Consider the following 21,399-nt stretch of genomic DNA (forward strand, 5'->3'; position numbering starts at 1 on the left):
CTCTCAAATGACCAAAAATGTGGCACTTTAATTGTATCTTTTGATGCAGAAGTAACCATGGAGCACAATACATCAGAAACATGAATTGCAATCTTTCAAAAATGTGGAATTGTGAGAAAATCCTTTACTGTCATAGACAGTTACAGCAAAATACAGCAAAAATTGATCATTGCATTTAACCCATCATGGATGAACCTTGAACAGAAGGTAGCTAAGGAGCATCACCAGGGGTTCAGTGTCTTGCTCAACAACACTTCAACTGGCTAGGAGGAGCGCAGGAATCAAACCAGGAATGTTCGGTTCCAAGAACAACCGCTCTACCCCCCTGAGCTACACCAACCAGATCTGACCAGCAAGTGAAATAAACATTTTACTTTCAATTTGGGTTTTCAAACCACAACACTTGCCACGACTAATAAAGCTTGATGGAAAAGGCGCTTCATATCCTCACCGTAAATTTGCCATCTCTCTTTATGTCCATTTGGGACCCTTCTATTACAAAAACCTGTTAAATTTTATTACCAGGGACTACACAGTTATACCAGCATGTCAGTGACTTAATGGGTCTGAGCCAACTGTCACCCAGATTCCGGCAGAGTAGTACAAGTAAAATGTTTGTATGCACATATGATTCCTGCATCATATTATGGTCACACCAACTTCGGAGTATTACTGCATAAACACACGTGGAATACTAACAACTAACCTGCTTAAGGATAATACAGGTACTTTTACCTTAGAATTACATCATGTAGGATATTAAATACATCTACTTGTTATTATAAGCATAATGTAAAGGATGTTCGGAGGCTGTTTTTTCCACCTCTGTAGATCAGATCTAATGGATCAACAAATAGACTATAAAAACTGCTATGCTGCCAATAATCTGCATGACAGTGTGTAACAACAGAATCATAAAATATTATACTGATAGACAATGAGACTCAGAGCCTCTGATGCAAAATCTCCAGTGTGACAAATACCAAGTTGTATTATTTGCAGATGACTGCTGGCTTCAAAAATATTACCGAATGAATAAACGGATAGCAATTCAGTCACCCTGCCCTAGAGCGTCCATGTCAGCGCAATAAGTATTGAAACTGGTTAAATCATAAGGGGACCTGCCGTGGTTCACTTGAGTTCATTGTAATAATCTCAGTATTTCCATCGTGGCAATCTAAACAGCCTCAGTGTTAATTTTGAACAATTAATAAAGATACAGATCCTTGGAAAGTGGCTTTTTTGAATGAAAAAAGAAAAAAAAGAGATCCATCTCCTGGATTATCAATAGAACTCTCAGCCCTTTCAATTATGTAACATATCTTATGACTGATGAAATAAAACATATTTCAAGATTGAAGAAAACCTTGTACACAGTTCTTTTAAATTCAGACTCCTCCTCATCGCTCCAATTCACCACTCAGGACTATGACCTTTCCACTAAAACTAACGGCGGTTTCTGAATCTAAATCCCAAAGGTACCCTCAATGAGAGCATCGAAATAAACCATCAACTTATATAAGGCAAGGCCATTTAGGGGAAATCTGTGTGAGAAAACACACAAAAAGGAAGTTCTAGTTCTGACTTGTCCACAAAAGCATAATATCTCAATGAGATAAACCAGAGATAAACTGGTCCAGGTTGAACCCTGCCTCTCGCCCAATGACAGCTAGGATAGCCTCCCTTCCCCTGCGACCATGTTTGCAGGATAAGCAGTATAGATATTGAATGACATACTACAATGTCAACAGTATTAATGCATAATCACATGGACAAATATTATTTCTGATGTACGAATTTGTAAAATTAATAAATTAATCAACTCATACTTGGTATCAGTTGAGTTCAAAACACATTACTCAGGACTTATCATGAATCAAGTACAACCAGAAAACGCATTGAGAAACAATCCTAAAAACATCCAATATTCTTTTAGTAAGATAATATTGAGAAAAACTGCTAAATACTCTTGAAAAACTGTTTAATTTGGCTTATGACTATAGTCCGCTTACATTAGGTGTGCCACTCCTTGTTCTAAAAACATTTAAATGTAATCATTTCTTGTAGTTCCAGCGTTAGAGGCAGGGTTAACATTTATTTTCATGAAAGGCTGCTCACTGGAACTTGATGCAAAAAGCAGTGTCATTTATTTATAGATTGAGTTGTTGAGGGGCCTACAGGGCCCAACGCTCAGTACCTCCTCCTTCTACACTCAGGAATAGCCCTCAGCCTCGAGAATAAATCTTTCGGTTATTTAAGACATTCAAAATGTTATTCAACCAAACAAATCAAATTGGGCTTGTTGTATGAATGGGCCGATTGTTCCAGATTTGTATCCACTGTTTGCTTTGGTTTCTTTTTTTAGTGTAAACAAGGGGATAACCAGGGGTTGGCCACTTGCATTGATATCAACTTTTCCAACCACAACCATGTCTGATAAGTATAATGTATACAAAGTATACAGAGTATAGGACATTCTGACTCTTTTGCAGTCAGTATCCTGAAATTAAAATCAAATGTCAATCAACTTAGCCCAACACATGGCATCTTCCCACATTTCCAATAGTTTTTTAAATTAGGGTTCTTCACGGTGTTATTGCAGTCATAAAGAAAACCAACAAAGAGAGGGGGGAAAACGTAACACGTACGAGAGGTGTGCTTTATTTCCATGTAGGATCTAAAGCCTAGTCTTCCTACACAAGCGGCTCAGCTGCTTACCGTGAAGAAGGCCACTCTCTGGACCAGAGATTCAATTATTTCACCATCATTAAACATCTCGTTAACGCCTTTGTCTACACTCTGCTTCTTCCAGTTGAGCTGGAGTGTTAATATGACCTGCTGCTCTAATATTTATAACCTATCAATACAAGTCATGGGTTATTAAGTTAATTTATGAAGCAGCACTGCTGCCGTCTGTTGTGTATTTATGTCTTAGCAGACATAGCGCTTAAAAAATGTAGAAAAGACATAGGTCTTTCCTGTGCATCGTGTATTTGCAAGTGTATTTGGAGTCCCTATGTCCTCTATTGTAAGTCGCTTTGGATAAAAGCGTCTGCCAAATGCAATGTTATGTAATGTAAAGGTCTGTAGTCACAGGGCTGTAAACAATACAGGTACTGTGGATTTCTTCCTCCTCTTCAGTGGGTTCCATTTTGTTTTATCTTTTAAGTTAAATATAATAAAAGATGTAAGTTAAATACATAAAGCCAGTTTGGATCGTCTGGCCATCATCCCAGTTCATGGACAAAAATTATTTAATGTATGTCTATGTCAGGCTTCATTTAAGTCACAACAAGTTCGCCACATGCAACAACTAGAAAAACAAGAAAATGAGAGCCTCTATTCGGCAATCAGGCAACTGGACCTAAAATTGTTTAAAGAAGAAATGGAAATTCTGAAAGAGTTGTGGCACACTGCAAAGTGCAAGAACAGATGTATGACCATATCTACTGCATGTGAGTCTTATCAATAGTAGGAGAGCAGAGCTGGGAATAATCTGGAGACAAGGTCAATGAAATCTTGGCTGTGACGAAACAGATCGATGGAAAGGGGTTTTAGCTGCATTGTTCCTCAGGATGGCTACTGTCTCTGATGGAAATCAAGGTCGATACAAGTTAAATTCCTTCAATCCAAGGACAAAATGACCTTCCAGGAACAGGTCATGAATTAAACTACAGTTATACCTTCCTTTTTCTGGAGGCTGTGCACCAGACACTAACTAACTACATCCATAAAAAACGTAAAGATTTAAAATCAAGCTTACATTACAGTTGACGCTTACTCCCAAAAGACTAATGGGGTGGAAGGAGCACAGCGTATGGGCTCATCATTATACACACACACACACACACACACACACACACACACACACACACACACACACACATGAACACACACACACACAAAATCACTTTCAGATTCAAATCTTCTACATCACTTGTGGATGTTTTGATTCTGCATTTGATTTTGCATTTGTTTACTTTGTGTATTATTTCTTTATAATGGCAAACACAGAAACATACCTGTAAAATATTGTGTCGGCATATATGGGCCCATAGCAACAAGGTATGAAATATCAATAATATGACAAAAGAGAATGTTCATATTCTTGCCACGTATGGGAACCAATTTGATGACTCATATGATGATGATGGTGATGGTATCAAAATGAAACCTCTATAAAAATGTTATTGGTACAAGGTAATTTGACTCTTAAGGCCACCGGCAAAAACATGCATTCTTGAGATTATCTGTGTGAAAGAATTGATAGAATATTATGAGTAGTAAAATTAAATCCAAGGGGATCTGACCATTTATGTCCTTTCATCAGGCTTATTACTAAATCGTATTCAGGGCTTGTAATCTGACCCTGTTAATTAAGTAAACTTCACCAATAGCACTGAAATGAAATCATCCATATCCATTGATCATGTCCACACCAGAGATTTTTGTTGAAAACCTGTATGTGCTCTCAGTAGATTTAGCAATCAATGATAATCAAGTTGCTATATCCAGTAAAGTTGTAGTGCCAAGAGCTTGGCCAAAAGAAATGTATTAAAGATAATACATGGGAATTCGCTGAATCCTATGTGTACAGCGCGTAAAATATGTTGGAAGCATCTATGTATTCGCTGCTTTCTGCAAATGAGAAGCAACTCACCTGTGAAGAAAGTGACTTCCCGGAATGTTACAGCATTGTGAATTCATGAGGGGCTCAAAAACGCATGACTGGGAAAGAGCAAAAGTACTGTCAAAGATGTCAGGCAGCGCATCTGAGTAGTAGCAGTACAGTAAAATATGGAACAAAGTGCCTTAACTGACTGTATTCGTATATATTGGACTTAAAACTGTTAATGAGTAAGAAAGATCTCAGAAAACAGCAGCAGCCCACCTTTACCTTGCATGCACACAGTATGAATATAGAGAAAAGACTGATCACTTCTTATCTTCTTTAGTATAGCTATAATTTTGATATAAATATCCAGTACTAATTATATACAACCCCGATTTCTTATTGTCACCTCACATTTAGCAAAAAATATACCTCCTTATCACTCCAAGTATGCCATCAGAGGTCAGCCAATACAATATCTACATCCTGAACACCATCAAAGTGGCAGACTTTGCCACAATTTTCCTGAGGGAGTCTCCCAAGGTATCAATATAGTTCTATCCTATACTATATCATCAAAGAAGCTGTAGATGAATCAGGCGCAGGCTAAGGGTGGCTGTGATATGTTGGCTGTTAGGAAACATAGGAAACGCTTGATGTCGATTTTCGTTTTCTGTGATGGAGACACTAAGAGCAGTAGTTTGCTGGATAAAGATAGTAAGGGTTATGGTTCAGCTTACATCGGAGCATGCTGCAGAGCAAAAAAAAAAAAAAAATCAAATATCATTCTATTTGCTATATAACTGCCTTTGATATAGGATAGGATGCTATGGGATATAGTTTTTTATTTTATTACTCATGCACTCATCCGAAACAGCTGATTTGTCATCACTATTAACATTCTGTTCCAACGCAAGGATATGTAGCTGACAGAGGTAAAAAAAAAAAAAAAAAAAGTTTTCTTACTCACACCCACTGATCTACAGTTTTGTTTAAAAAATAGGATTAGTCAAAGCGGTAAGCTGCTAGCATGCCCTCGCTATGACATCCCATCATTAACCACTGGCTTACCGTTTCAGCAGCAGCATGATTAATGGGTCCAGACAAAAGACATGAGTGCTTATTTTGTAAACAGTACACCCCTTCATAGGCTAGGCCCTGTGATTAGACCCTTCAACATACGCAACATGAAATGTAAAGGTGTGCACACCAAGTGTATGTGGCACTCAAGTATTCTTAAATATTCATTAATATGTGTCATAGCCATGACATATACCATACTGTGTATCCCAGATGTGTATCCTACACAGTGGCCACTATAGAACCAAAGTGACACATTGGTGTGTGTGTGTGTGTGTGTGTGTGTGTGTGTGTGTGTGTGTGTGTGTGTGTGTGTGTGAGTGTGTGTGTGTGTCTCATAAATGACAGGTACAGTGGCTCAGGGTATTACTACATTTCTCTTTCAGCACCAATAGAAGCTGATGTGGGCACAGCTCCAAGTCCACCACAGGGGAAAGTGGTAAAACCAGATGCCAGAGCTGATCATTCTGTGGCTGGATGGGCCATGAGGCAACTTTCAGCGTCTGCGTTTTGTCAGGAAAGCGCATAAAGCGATTGAACAATGGGCCCAGACACATACACAAACTGGAACTTGGAAACTGTCAGTTTACATTTGCTCACAGTATGCATGATAGGAATGCACAGGGTTTTTAAAGGACCAGTGTGTAACATTTAGCAGTGCCTCACCTCTCCCTTAAAGATAACTTATAAATAATTGAAGTGTAATTTTACATTTCTGCAAAATATGGCTTCTTAAACTTATATATTGGTAAGCCACAGCAGCAGCTATTTATACGGAATAAGAAAAGTTTAGATCCCAACAGGGAAATTATTTTGTTAGTCTACTCTGTAGAGGCAGGCCACTGAAAAAAAAGGTTTGTTACTTAACGACAGTAGAACAAAATAACATTACTTGAATCATGCATGGGTTCTGGACTTAAGTCATGGTTTTAATCATGATCATTCTTGGACAGAAACAAATACATTTCCACTTTTGCTGGCTTCCACTTTCCCCGATGGATATACTTCCTCATTATTCGTATTTTCACATGAGCTGAAGCTTTGTGTTGTTGACCTTCATTAGGCCGCCCCAACCCTAAGACAATACGGACACCTAACCGATCATAATGTGAATCCATGTTTTATATGGGCATGTCCCACTTCTCTGTAATCACCATGAGTAGAAAATAAGGAGATTAAAATGAGAACCGTAAGATCAAAAGTCAGAATGTATAAATCAATGCCAATGCAGGTGGGGTTAAAGGTCAGACTGGGAGCGGAAATTTAAAACAGCTGTGTTAACCAACCGACAAACTAAACAGCAGAAGCTTTTAAGTATGCAAGAGGCAACAAAACTACGAACCTAATTTGACAAGAGTCATGTCTATTACTGGTCTGAAATAATAAGTGGAAGCAAATGCCTGCATGTATTTTATCAACAGTCTGGGGAAATTTAAGAATTATGAAGTACGTCATGAGTACTTGATGCTGGGTGGCAGCTTTCACACAACAGGTCAACAGGTCTGTGGCTGAGAACAGCCATTCTCTCACTCACACAAACTGACAATCAAAAGTCAATCTTTAGCATTGTTTATGGACGGAATGAACCCAGAGAACCAACACAGGCACAAGTACTAGGACCTTCTTACCACGAATGTCCTCTGCACCACCATACCACCCAACTCATTTTCTTATATAGGTTAATACACCTTCATAAAATGTTAATGCTTTGGACTGAGCACTATTCACTTTAATGAACTCACCAATGGTACAGACTTAATCTGAAACAGAGATTGTGAAATGTATCATTCCACTTGCACTTACATTTCCAGAACACCGCACTCATTCTAAGTTGAGATCAACCTGTGCAATAGTCTGAAGGCTTCCACAAGGAAGTATAAATCTGCTTTAACAGCTCATTATCGAGGCTGCAGAAGAACTATTTTACCACCATGTGTCAAGAACGGTGCTACTTGATGCAACAGCACTCATCACCTGCTCATCACCCCGTCCCCCCATTCTCTCAGACTCATAGAGGTAAGTGCTAGAGAACAGTTCCTTTTCCAGGCCAGTCAATAAAATTATCCGCATCAGGTCTGTCCCTTATATCGTTAGGCACATTACATGTTTCCTAAGAAAATGTGATTGGCAGGCTACTGTGCTTCCATGCATTTCTTTCCAGTCTGGACCACGGTGAGAAACATATGAGCATATACAGGCTTCCTTCCAACACCTCAAAGACATAAACTGGTTATGCACAGTTGTTTTATACATACAATTATATATGGCGATTTAAACAACATAAACCCTGATGTATTGTGTGATGGATGCACTGTGACTGAGCACACATTACCTGCAGCACCTACTACCAGTTGCTGTTATTATGGACCTTAAATTTAAATGTATCCACAATAAGAATATAGAATAAATATGAAATAGATAAAAGAACAAGCAATAAAAGTGGTTGATTGATACGCAAACAGTGAAGACAATACTGCCTTTAAACCATGTAATGAAATGACCAAAGCTGCACCATATATATTTTTGAGTTATGGACATTACAAGTCCACAGAAACAGTGACATAATGACAGTCATTTAAATATGATAATAAAGGACAAGATTAATGCAGCCTCAGGGCAGCACAGGCTTGTGTCTCCCTGAGCTGGTCCCAAGCCCGGAATAAATGCAGAGGGTTGTGTCAGAAAGGGCATCCGGCATGACACTTTTGCCAAAACCAAACATGCAAATCAAACTTAATAACCAGATCTTACTGGATCAGTTGAGGCCCTGGTTAGCAACATTGGCACCATTGGACCTACAGAGAAGCAATGGAAACTGGGCTACTGTGGGTCAAATTAGGAGAGAAGGAAGGCCTTTTGGGAAGCAGAGAGAGAAGAGGAAAGACAAAAGTCTGGGACTGAGAGTAGAGTCTTTGAATATTGTGAATGTGACAGGAAAAGGTAGAGAGTTGGTTGACATGATGCAGAGAAGGAAAGTGGATATACTGTGTGACCGGATGGAAAGGTAGTAAAGCTAGAAGCTTTGGAGCAGGCTTTAAGTTGTACTATCATGGTACTGACAGGAAGTGAAATGGAGCATAAGGCATCTTGAAGGAGGAGTTTGTTCTGGATATGAAAAGAATGTCAGATAGACTTAGGATTCTGAAATTGGAAATTGAAGGTGTGATGCTCAATGTTGTTGGTGGCTACCCCCTGCACGTGGGATGTGTGTTTAAGAAGAAGGAGAAGTTCTGGAATGAGCTAAATGAAGTGATACAGAATATCCCCGAAGATGAGAGAGAGGTAAATGGTGCAGACTTCAATGGGCATATTGGTGAAGACAATAGAGGGAATGAAGAAGTGATGGGGAGATTTGGCATACAGGATAGGAATGCAGAGGGACAAATGGCGGTATATTTTGCAAAAAGGAGAGAAATGGTTGTAGTGAACATTTTTCCAGAAAAAACAGGATCATAGGGTAACTTATAAGAGCGGAGGTAGGAGCACCCAGGTAGACCACATCTTGTATAGAAAAGGTAACCTGAAAGAGATCAGTGACTGCAAAGTAGTTGTAGTTGACAGTGTAGCCAGACAGCATAGGATGGTGGTTTATAGGATGACTCTTGTGACAAGGAAGATCAAGAGGATAGAGGCAGAGCAGAAAGAGAAAGTGGGGGAAGCTGAAAGGGGAGGAGTGGAGTATGGCTTTCAGGGAGGAGTTGAGAAAGGCTCTGGTTGGTCAGGTAGAGGCTCCAGATGATTGGACAACTACAGCTAATGTTATCAGTGTGAAGTAGGAGAGTACTTGGGGAGAGGGAGCTGCATTGTGTTTTTGTAGACCTACAAAAAGCACATGACAGGGTGCCAAGAGAGGTACTCTGGTATTGTATGAGGAAGTCTGAAGTGGCAGAGAAGTATGTTAGGCTGTCGCAGGATATGTATGCTAGCCGTGAGACAGTGCGGTGTGGTGTTGGGGTAACAGCGAAGTTCAAGGTGGAGGTGAGACTCCATCAGGGATCAGCTCTGAGCTCCTTCCTGTTTGCAGTGGTGATGGACAGGCTGACAGATAAGGTTAGATAGCTCAATCTCCATGGACCATGATGTTTGCAGATGACATTGTGATATGTAGTGAGAGCAGAAAACAGGTAGAGGAAAATCTAGAGAGGTGGGGGTGTGCACTTGAAAAGAGAGGAATGAAGGTTAGTCGCACCAAGACAGAGTATATGTGTGTCCATTAGAGGAACCCATGTGGAACAGTGAGGCTCCAGGGAGTGGAGAATGAGAAGTTGGAGGATTTCAGGTACTTTGGGTCAACAGTCGAAAGCAACAGAGAGTGAGGAAAAGAGGTGAAGAGACGGGTCCAAGCAGGTTGGAACGGTCGGAGAAAAGTGTGAGGGTATAATGTGATAAAAGACTATCGGTCAGAAAATATGAATTTCCTGCAAGGGATTAATAAAAGTATAATAAATAATAAATGAATAATAAATAATTAAATAATGAAAAAACTTTAAAAATGTGCTTTATGTTAGAAGCATCTGTAAATATACTATATGGCCAAAAGTATTCGCTCACCAACCCAAATAATCGCACCTAAGCATGCAGACTGTTTTTACAAACATTTGTGAAAGAATAGGTCACTCTGCAGCTTAGTGAATTCCAGCACTGCTCCTAAATATTCCAGTCAGACATGGATGACAGAGTCTGGTGTGGATGAACTTGACTGGCCTGCACAGAGTCCTGACCTCAACACCTTTGGGATGAATTAGAGTAGAGACTGAGAGCCAGGCCTTCTCATCCAAAATCAGTGCGTGACCTCACAAATCCGCTTCTGGAAGAATGGTCAAAAATTCCCATAAACACACTCCAGAACCTTGCGGACAGCCTTCCCAGAACAGTTGAAGATGTTATAGCTGCAAAGGGTAGACAGGCGTCATAGTGAACCCTGTGAATTACGAATGGGATGTCACTTAAGTTCATATACAAGTTAAGGTAGGTCAGCGAATACTTTGGCCATATAGTGTAAATGGACAATATCTGTGAAATTCTTTTTGAAACGTCTTGTGGCTTGGTGACATACCCATTTTGATTTGAGAAGAACCACAAAGGGTAAATATAGATATATGGTGCTTTTGTAAAACTACATTTAGCCAAGACACTGAGATTCAAGTCACATCAAGAACACAGCCTTTTTTCCATCCTTGCCCCTTTTTTTAGAAGTGCAGAGATGAATATTTCATGACAGTTAAAAGGTAAGCCAGCTGCTGGGGCTGGAAAATACAATCTGCTTTCGCCAAAGAGGGTGTAAAAATGCAATTTTAAATGGATAAGCCATTGACTGAGAGATGGGTGGAGATAATTTCAGCCGCCACAGGACTCCTGTTCTATTAAGTAAATATAGATTTCCTGGCATCAGTTCATTGATCTGTTATCAGCCTTCCCAAAACATTTCTGCATAGTACTAATACCTTGTTTGATAGTTTTATATACCAGTGTCCTGGCAATGTCAAACACAGGGGTTTGAGTCCTCATACAAGGACATTACATTTTGAATTCTCTTCCCCTTATACATCACAACACCTAACTTGGGCCTCTTGTCTTCAAGTAAAGAGATACGTTTTCTTCAAAATGTGGCAGCAAAATCAAACAATGCAATCAGTGTCAAAAATATACTGAATCGGTGCAGCATTTCCTGAAAGGAAAATGTTTAATATTAATTGTGCTTCTTCTTTTTGATGATTTCTTGCTGATTTTCCTTGTGCTTATTCACAGTCATTCACTGTTTTGGGGATTTGCATGTAAATTACTGGATCATTCTTTGTAAGTTGAGAGAAATAAAGTCAATCATATTAAGGTCGTTTTTCAGTTACAGACTCTCACTACTAATTTATTCATGAAAACATATTGAGAACATTAAACATTCACTCAGTGAATTTCCTGAGAAAAGAAGGACCGTATAAAGGCAGTAAAATTGTGCATTGCAATGTCTGCTGCGATATCACAGTTATTCAACTGATATTCACATTTGTCAACCCCTATTCATCATTATTGTTTAAAGAGGGACAGCTGCATTTATGAAATACACATAGGAAGCATGTTACACACAAACACACACACCATTGCTCACAGGCCACTGTAGCTGAATGGTATTTGGGCTCTACCATTGTTAAACTCCCATATAAACATTGCACTAAAATGGATAAGCCTCGACCACTTTCCCTTTCAACTGCAATTTGAAAGCTTGTTCCAGAAAATCCTTTCAGCAGTGTGTGTGACTGTCTGTCACTATGATACAAAGTAGTGATAAGTCCTAGTCACTATTGTAAAGAGGTTCATTGTCTACACCCTGGTTCCTTTTTATTTTTATGTTTTTTTACACACACACACACACACACACACATTCACTCACACACACACACACATATTCACTCACACACACACACACACACACACACACACACACACACACACACACACACACACACACACACACACAGCATTCCTGGTACATTTCCAAGTTCCTCCTAGCCTGTTGACGTCTTTTTGAGCAAGACACTGAACCCCCAACTGCTCCCTTGGCGCTGTTCCTTAGCTGCCTTCTGCTCGTGGTTCATCCATGATGGGTTAAATGTAGTGGTCAGATTTTGCTGATGTTGTGCTCTATGTATAATTGAATGTGACAACAAAGTAATTCCTTCAATATATAGTTCTGTTTTTTTTTCAATTTTTGACAGGCTGACACTTCATGATTAAACAAAATTTGTCATGACTTTGGGGTTTTATGTCAACACAGATAAAGTGACTAAAGCCATCATAATAGAAAAACTGCACATGGGTGTCATGTTTTTGTGACAGCCATGTCTTAAGACATTAGATGAAACCTGCATTTGCATTCTGAATATTAAGATATGGTTTAAGTATATCTGTCTATGTTATTGAATACATTTTGTCATGTGACAGAAAAATCTTTTCAGAGGGAGCTAGAGATAGAATTGAGAAACTCTTCATTTATTAAGTCGTGCCAATCAGCCTTGATAATTCAAGCAAACAGTCAATATTATAAACTTGATATTGATAGAAACGCATAAAATAAAAGCTTTTATTTTTTTCCTGTCTATTAAGTCATGAAATATAATGCATCATGTTGCATATATTTGTTGTTTTTTTTTTTTGTTTATTTAGCTGTAATTTTTTTACTTTCTAATTTTTACACTGGCATCCATAATTTGAAAGCAAAGAACTTCTGTGAGTTTCAAATTGGAAAACAGAAAAAAGAGAGAGACAGAAACACATTCAATAGTTGAAATCGCAAGTCCACCTTCTAACATCTAGTACAAACCAGAATGCAACCAATTCAACTTACAATTGAAAATAAATGAATAAATGAATAAACTAAATAATACTCAGCATCCCTGCTATCACTCCACTGAAACTTTGGTGAATAATAATAACTGACACTAATCTTTCCTGTCAATTTTCTGCAGAGGAATTAACCGCTTTCAGATCTTCTTTGATATTTTCGTTTTTATTTAATGTTTTTGTTTTGACTACTGTTTGAACATATCATGGTTGAATAAACTAGACCCTTCACTGTTGCAGGAAACAGGGAAGAAATAAAGATGACATCTGTAAAGGAGGGGCTGGAAATCGATAAAAAGCTGTGTTGTTGTGTTGGTTCCATATTGTTGGCACAGAGAGCAAAAACACCACAGACCTTCAATCCACTTTAGCTCTGAGGTCCTTGAATAATTTAAGCTTGTGACTCCTCAAGACATGTAAAATGTAATCTGACCAAGCATATTACATTACATTAGCAAAATTAGATTATAGAATTTCGTACCCCCCCAAAAGGTTTCTTAACATTACGACATTATGAACCCAAAATAGTATTTCAGACTGATTTTCGTTCAGCATTTCATACAGCTGTCAGCTGCCACCTTACCGTGATGGAGGGGTTTGCGTGTCCCGCTGATCCTGGGAGCTATGTTGTCAGGGCCCTTATGCTCCTGGAAGGGTCACCCAAGGCAAACATGTCCCAGGTGAGGGACGAGACAAAGTGTGGCTCAGAAGACCCCCATGGACTCATCACCCATAGAAAGGGCCAAGGGGGTCAGGTGTAGGATGAGCCCAGGCGATTGCCGCAAGGGGGACCTTGCAAGGTGTAGGCACATTGATTGCCCCCCGTCTTAGCGCCTCGATGTTGGAGTTCAACCCAGTGGACGAGAGGGTAGCCTCCCTCCGCCTTCAAATTGGGGGACGGGTTCTGACTGTTGTTTGTGGCTTGAACCCAACAACAGTTCAGTTTTTCCACCCTTGGGGTCCCAAAAGGGGCTGCTAGAGAGCGCTCCTACCAGGGACTTCCTCGTTTTACTGGGAGACTTCAACGCTCATGTGGGCAACAACGGCGCGACTTAGAAGGGCATGATTGGGAGGAATGCCCCACCTGATCTGAACCCGAGTGGTGTTTTATTACTGGACTTCTGGGCTCATCACAGATTGTCCATAACAAACACTATGTTCAGGCATAAAGGAGTCCTTATATGCACTTGGCACCAACACACCTTAGGCCACAGTTATTTGATCAACCTTGTGGTCATATCGTCGGACTTGCAGCTGCATGTCCTGGACACTCAGGTGAGGAGAGGGGTGGAGCTGTCAACTGATTACCACCTGGTGATGAGCTGGCTCCAATAGTAGAGGAGTGTGCCGGTCAGACCTGGCAGACCAAAACGTAATGTGAGAGTCTGCTGGGAACATCTGGCAGTCCCCTGTCAGAAGGAGTTTGAACTCCCACCTCCGGCAGAGCAACAACCAAGTCCAAGAGGGAGGTGGGAGACATTGAGTAAAAAATGGGCCTTGTTTCATGCTTCCATTGTCGAGGCAGCAGACCGGAGCAGCGGCCGTAAGGCAGTTGACGCCTGTCAGGGGACCGCGGGGAAGACCCAGGACACGCTGGAGAGACTATGTTTCCATGCTGGCCTGGGAACACCTCAGGGTCCCCCCAGAGGAGCTCGACCATGTGGCAGGGGAGAGGGAGGTCTGGGCCTCACTGCTCCGGCTGCTGCCCCCGTGACCCGGCTCCGGATAGGTGGGAGAAGATCAATGGATGGATGAATTAAATACAGCCAGAAATACATCCGAAGCCTTTTGTTGTACCCCACATGTTAACCACGTTTTCTGTAACCCTAAAATTCTAGATGGAATGTAATATATAATACCTGTGGTAACTGCAGCAGCAGAGTCAAAAAACGCGGTCAGTAGATTAACAAAAAGGTAAACATTTATCTCACTGGTAGTATTAGGAAGAAGAAATTGCCTGTCTGCATGCTGTATTAATGGCCTCATGGACTGATACTGTCTACACCCCTGACTCTGACTTTTCCTCTTCTCTTAACAGATTTGAGATCAAGATATATTCTCTTCTCAATCATAAATAAAGCATGTGGACAGTGAAAGTAAATAAATAAATAAATAAAAACGTGTTCCCATTTTTTTTCTTTTACCACAAAGTTGCAAAGTGTATATCCATTTATCCATCTTCTGCTGTTTATCCTGCACTCGGGGTCACAGGAGCCTATCCCAGCTGTCATTGGGCGAGAGGCAGGGTACACCCAGGACTGGTCGCCAGTCAGTCACAGGGCGACATATACAGACAACCAACCAACCATTCATTCACTCATTAAGGGCAGTTTTTCCCATTTTTTTTCCAATTAACCCGTATGTTTTTGGACTATGGGAGGAAACCAGTGAAGCATGCAGACACAGCCAGAACATGCAAACTCCACATAGAAAGGTCTTCTTGTCGGATTCCAGGCTGAAGCACAAACCACTGCGCCACTATGCCGCCCATTTCAGACTTAGCAAAAAGTAATGAGTAGATTAAACCAAATTAATTCAAATCCAAGGCATTTAAATGTTCAAAGACCAGAGGGTCAAAGCAGTACGAATAACAATCTGTGACGAAATAATCAAAAACAAGGAAAATGTGGTAAATGAGATTAGAAGGCTTTTCTTCGACAATCAGTTTCAGGAACCACTTAGCTCACAGATTAAACCGATCTTGCAGATTGCAGAGGTCAAATCCACACCTGCTTTGTTTTTGTATATGAATGGAGCATAAATGAGGCATATAGCAGAGTATATGATTGTCCTGAGCGGTCCCTCTACTGTCCACAATCAATTGGATGAACTCACGACTGCCTTGTCTGCCTTTTAATTATATCACTGATATCCAGGCTGCAGTAACATTGACAGACGTCCACCTGCTGATTTGGTGTGCCCATATGTTAAATAAAGAGGTGATGACAAAAATATCTAACATCTGTAGCTCCTAAAATGGCTACGGCCGGGTTAAACAATGGAAAAAAATTTCAGATGGATGGCTGGATGGCTCTTCTTAAGATCATTTTCCTGGACTCTTCCACCACTATTTTTTCAATTTATTTGCTCGTTTTATTAGCTCAAATAACTTGAAATCTGATATTGACATAGAAAGCCATTTGAATGTTCTATCATAACTATCTAATCTGTATTATAAATTCATCTCAGCCCTCTTCGCTGAAAAATAGAGGTCCCGGAGATCACTTTTTATCTGGATTCCAATGTCAGTCAGATAGAACATTTCCTGCTCACGTTAAAAGTATTTGGACTGTTCATCTCATGCAACCTTCAGGTGTTGATTTTTCTCTTTTTTTTTCTTTTTGAATCTGACAGTAGAGATAAAAAAAACAGTAAAATGATATATTCTGCCACAACACTGTCAGAGTGGGGTACGGATGCCATGACTCCGACAGGCTTCAAACATGAAATTACACTCTCTATTTCCCAGTTAGTATAAACTGGTGACTAAAAAGCCATTATAATGAAGGGAGTAAGGTACATTCCAGCATCTAATGCAATGACAATCACAAACCTGATAGGCTAAAAAGAAACCATTAAAGCCTCCAGAGAACCCCTCTGCCCCTGTTAGCATAACACTCACACTCCAATGACACACTTGGATGGCTCCTGAAGCTACAGGGTGAGCCTACTAAATGTTTCAAAAGCATCTCCTCTGCAAAGAACGGCAATAAAAGCTTGACATTTACTGAAGTAAAGTCATGTATTTCTTTCTATATTTCTTTGCTCTTTCCGCATTTGGGCTCTGCTTGAATTTCTTGACCCTAACATGTAGCCATCCGCGCCCATGCTGATACAATGATCCTTTGCATTTTGGCAGGGCAGACTGCACACATAAATCCAGGTACTTCCGAAAGGCATAAAACAAGGGTGGGTGGGTGGTGTGGGGATGTTATTATTGTTTTACTGATTTATTTATTTAATAGAAACCACATAATGATACATGTTTAGATTAGATGTACATAATAATAAATTGTCCCCAGCAAAATTGATAAGTGATCAATTCACTTTGTCTTAAATGAAAATAAAAACAAGCTCAGATACTAGCTAAGAAGGATATCCTTGTTCATTTTTTGAATAAAAGAGATAAGAAAACACAAAAATAGAGTACTTATAGGAAAATGGAGTAGCTGCATCATTGCGTTAGATTTGTCACACACACACCAACGCACCACTGGCACACACACACAGAGATGCACACCCACCCATACACACATACAAGAATGCGCACACACACACAGAAGCATACACATACACAGTCATCATTTTTAGTGTTGCATAAAAACTAGAAAATGGTCTCGAACTGATTTGCATTTTTCCAAAAAGCAGAGAGTAGAAAATGATCCCGCTCTCCTTGTCAGTGCACACGGATCTCTACAGGGACGCAATATGAATCCTTAACTAGTTGCCTGCTATACTTGAAAAAAAATGCAGGCCAAGTTCAGTTTCCACAGGTTAAACCAACAGGTGCAAAACAGTTTTAATTGTGTTTTTCTTTTAGACCATTGACTTTGTTTTTATAATGTGTATGGGTTATACACATTAGCATATAATAAAGTGGGTGTTACAGAAACATACTTATTAATCACTTGTTAGATGGGGGCTGGGACAAACTCAATGCATGTTAAAAAATAAGAAAACAAGCAAATGAAAGATATTACTACAGTGACATGATTGAACTGTTTCCAGTACATTTGTGACACTTTTCAGAAGCTGAAGGATGCATGCAGAGGGGCCAGTGCAGAAAATGCATATAAATTCGGCACCACAGCAAGGTTTGGTCAACTCCTGAAGATGGCTTGCTTGTGGATCTGACATTCACACCAGTATCTAACTACTAGGATGAGCTAATGTATGATGCCAATTTACACTGAAAAGGCAAAATGCCCTTTTTTTGATGTTTTAAAGCCATTATTGCTCAGTTTTTTGCAGACAGTAATTTGATAGATGGCTGATTAAACATTCACTTCTGTCTGAATAACAGAGCATCTCCTTGCATATCTAGAATAACCTCTTTATTCCCGATGTTTATCTTAACTAAACCTCCTGATGCACTACTAAAAGCGAAGTGTACAGATAGAGGGGTAGATGTTTTTGCTGTGTTGGTGATGGGACATGGGGCATAAAATAAAGCACCCAATGCTGTGTGTGTATAAGTATCAGTTTGTTAAAAAAAAAAAAAAAGGAAAGGAATTTTAAGGAAAAGGTCTGATGCATCAAGTGATATCCCCTCAGCACATATGGTACAGGAATTTGTTATTTGCACTTTACTTTTAAGTTTGCAGGGAAAACCAATGAGCACACTGAGAACACTGGACATCAGTCCTTCAGGAGAATATGAACAGATATAGCTTAATAATTACATTTTTTTTTTAATTTATTTGTAAGGTCCTACAATGCAGGGCTTGTTGTGTTCGTGCAACCCCAAAACGAATCCTTCGGAGACCCACGTTCTCACCATACACCAGTGACTGAGCGGTCTGGGCGTACCATGAACTTTCCATGTGCAACTGTGGGGCATCAAGTCTCTTTCATCTGCACATGTCCATCTTGCTTATCATGAGGGTGGAAAATAATAATTTGCTCAGTGGTTGTAAAAAATGTTTTCCTCAGGCAGAAAATCGGCAGCTCATAGTACCTCACGATTCTGGCTTGTAAAGTAATGGAGCCAAGGATTGCTGTGTCTCAGATGATCAAATCTCTTTTCACTATGTGGTATTTAGCATTTCCTTTCAGCATTCAAAAATCTTACCAAAGGGTTCAATTATCTTCTAACTCCAGCCAATTAGGAAAGCGCAAGTGTTTAAACAGTTTTAAAAACACACATTAACATACTCACAGTGACTAGATGAAAACCAAGACTGACCTGATCGTCGTATCTGTAAGTCAGAAACTGATACTCTGTGGTGTCTTCCATGAAGCTGCCCTGAGGGGAGAGAGCGAACTCCGGCAGGAACTCTGCATCCTGATATGGACTCTCTGCACACTGACACACAAACACATCCAGTCAATCGGTCACTGATATTTCATTTTACATCATGCTCATGTAATATGTTGACAAAGACATGCACGTTAGGCACAGCCAGACAACAACCTTTGTGTATCATGAATTTTAAAACACATCTTCATTGTTTGTCTGCCTGACATACATCTTCCCTTCATATTAACAAACTTTATCAATATACTGTAAAACCTATTGCTTTATTTCACTCTCTTATAATACACAACAGTCAGCAAGTGATAACATAAAGATATCTGGATGACCAGCATTACATAAAAGTGGGGAGTGATTACCAGACCTAAGACCGAGCTGCACGCAGACGCTGGATATGAATAACTGGCGTCTGACATGCAGAGATCTCCCCAGAGAATGAGGGAAACAGCATGTGTGTCGAGACCACTTGAATTGTGTGCAAGCAAGTGGATCTACGGGTAAGCTTGGTCGGACTGGTGTCTCCTGCATGCTTTTAGAGCCACTTAAAAACAGACACAGCAGAAGTGCTACTGGCATGTGTCTCCCCAAGGACTGGCACACTTTCATCAAAGACTCTCTGTTTCATAGTCCAGACCAACGAGCGGCGCCACGACAGTCTCCAGCCAGACTCCTTTTTTCTCTATAGCTCCCCTGTGGTAGAATGAGTTAGTCCATCTGATCTGTAGTCTCTTTCAATCTTTAGGAGGAGACTGCAGATCCAGCTCTTTAATGAGCACCTCCAGACTTGAAGAACTAAAAAAAAAAAAATCTATGCATTTCATGCACACTTTGCACTGCCAGTATCAGTTCTGCAGGATAAATCCTTGTCCCAGTCCCCCCCCCCCCCTGAAAAACCCTGCAGGTGCAGGATAGGCAGTATAGAAATGAATGGATGAATGAAAGATGTTTGGCATTCTTGATACTGGCCAATGCATAATTCACCTGAAAAATATGATCAATAAATCACATACATAAGGGAGTATCAAATTACACGTTTCGGTATTTTAGTTTGTGTTGGTACATTATATGGATCTTTGAATCAAGTAGTAAAATCACGTTTACATTAATGGCCTCCGTGTGGCTTACAGGATTTAATATTCTACTTTTTTGTGACGGGCTAATGTTGCATACTGCAGTAATTACATTTTTTTTTAATTATACTCAGCACCGACAGTGACATTCTGGCCCATTCAGCTTTTGCATGCTAAGAACTACTGATGGTAAATGCTTGTTGGTCTCTTTTCTCTTTCTCTTTCAGAGCTTTAGGTCAGAGCTACCTGGCTCCCAGTCGTCCTTGCTCCATGGAGTTTATTTTGCAACACACCATTGGTTGTTGCAAAACACAGTTTTCACAATTTAACATTGTGTGTAATGTATTAAAGTTCTAATTTTCAAAGGAGCAACAAGAGCACCAGGGGTTACAATCATTTGCAGGAAAACCCTTAATGTCAATCCACTGAATTGTGTCAATTGAGTGAAATGTTTGCTCAAAGAGGAGCTTATAGGTTTTTCTTCTCTCAACCTAACACTTCCCTGGAGGTTGTTGGTACCAGTGCAAAAGATGGAAGGGGGTCCATCTTTAGCCACCTTAGTAACTAACAGCTTGGTGCATCTGTGAGCGTAGAAGTCTTCCACTGAGTGCCCACCGCCTTGGAATAGATCCTCCAACAGCTGTAAAATGGTCCTTAGTTGAGCTGATCGGCTACTTAACCGAACTGATTCTGATTTCCTTAAAGGCTCCAAATGACAAGTTTCATAAATAGAAATACCCTTTTGCACATTAGGTTCAAAATGTGTCCCAAAATAAACTCCTCAGTTAGGAGGGTGTTGGAGATCAGAACATTTTAGTCAAACTATTCCTCTACTTTATAGCTGTTGTTCAGGTAAAATCCGAGGTTTATCCCATCATTAAACAGCGCTAAAAGTGCAGTACTTTCACGAAATGTGAGGCACATCTCTGAAGAAGGCTGAAGCAAGTTACCACCAGGGATGGAGTTGGTGGTTGTGACCCTGGCCAGCTGTTGCATGTTGATGAGAAACAGGACCACTGAATGAGATATGGATTGATCTCGACCTGATGCATTTTGGAGAGCAGTATGTCTGACTTTGTTTTGTTGTAGACAAAGGAGACGTCTATGAACAGCACTTTGGTATGCGGTTTAATTTTCAGAGAATCCAGATGTATGGAGAACAGACGCACCAGGGAAGCAACACTCATTGCTGTACTGTTGCTTGTAAACATACAAGAAAGGGTCAAGCTTAACAAATGAGAGAGCAAGAGTAACTTGATTTTCTCCAATGACTTCATTAACATGGATGTTACTGCTACAGATTGAAAGTCATTGCACTCCTTGGGGTA

General features: G+C 40.0%; 1 protein-coding gene across 3 annotated transcripts in view; it reads right to left on the reverse strand.

Moving 5' to 3' along the window:
* The window catches only part of adamtsl3 (ADAMTS-like 3), a 141,255-nt gene that overhangs the window by 96,237 nt on the left and 23,619 nt on the right, over positions 1-21,399 (reverse strand). For all 3 annotated transcript variants that reach the window (XM_086143806.1, XM_086143807.1, XM_086143805.1), the window contains exon 2: positions 18,933-19,052. In XM_086143806.1, the coding sequence (XP_085999932.1) occupies positions 18,933-19,052 (120 nt within the window). The remainder of the gene's footprint in view (positions 1-18,932; positions 19,053-21,399) is intronic.

Source organism: Fistularia commersonii, chromosome 3 (assembly GCF_037954325.1).
Source record: "Fistularia commersonii isolate RoL2024-O1a breed Wild chromosome 3, RoL_Fcom_v1.0, whole genome shotgun sequence".
NCBI classification, from domain to species: Eukaryota; Metazoa; Chordata; class Actinopteri; order Syngnathiformes; family Fistulariidae; genus Fistularia; species Fistularia commersonii.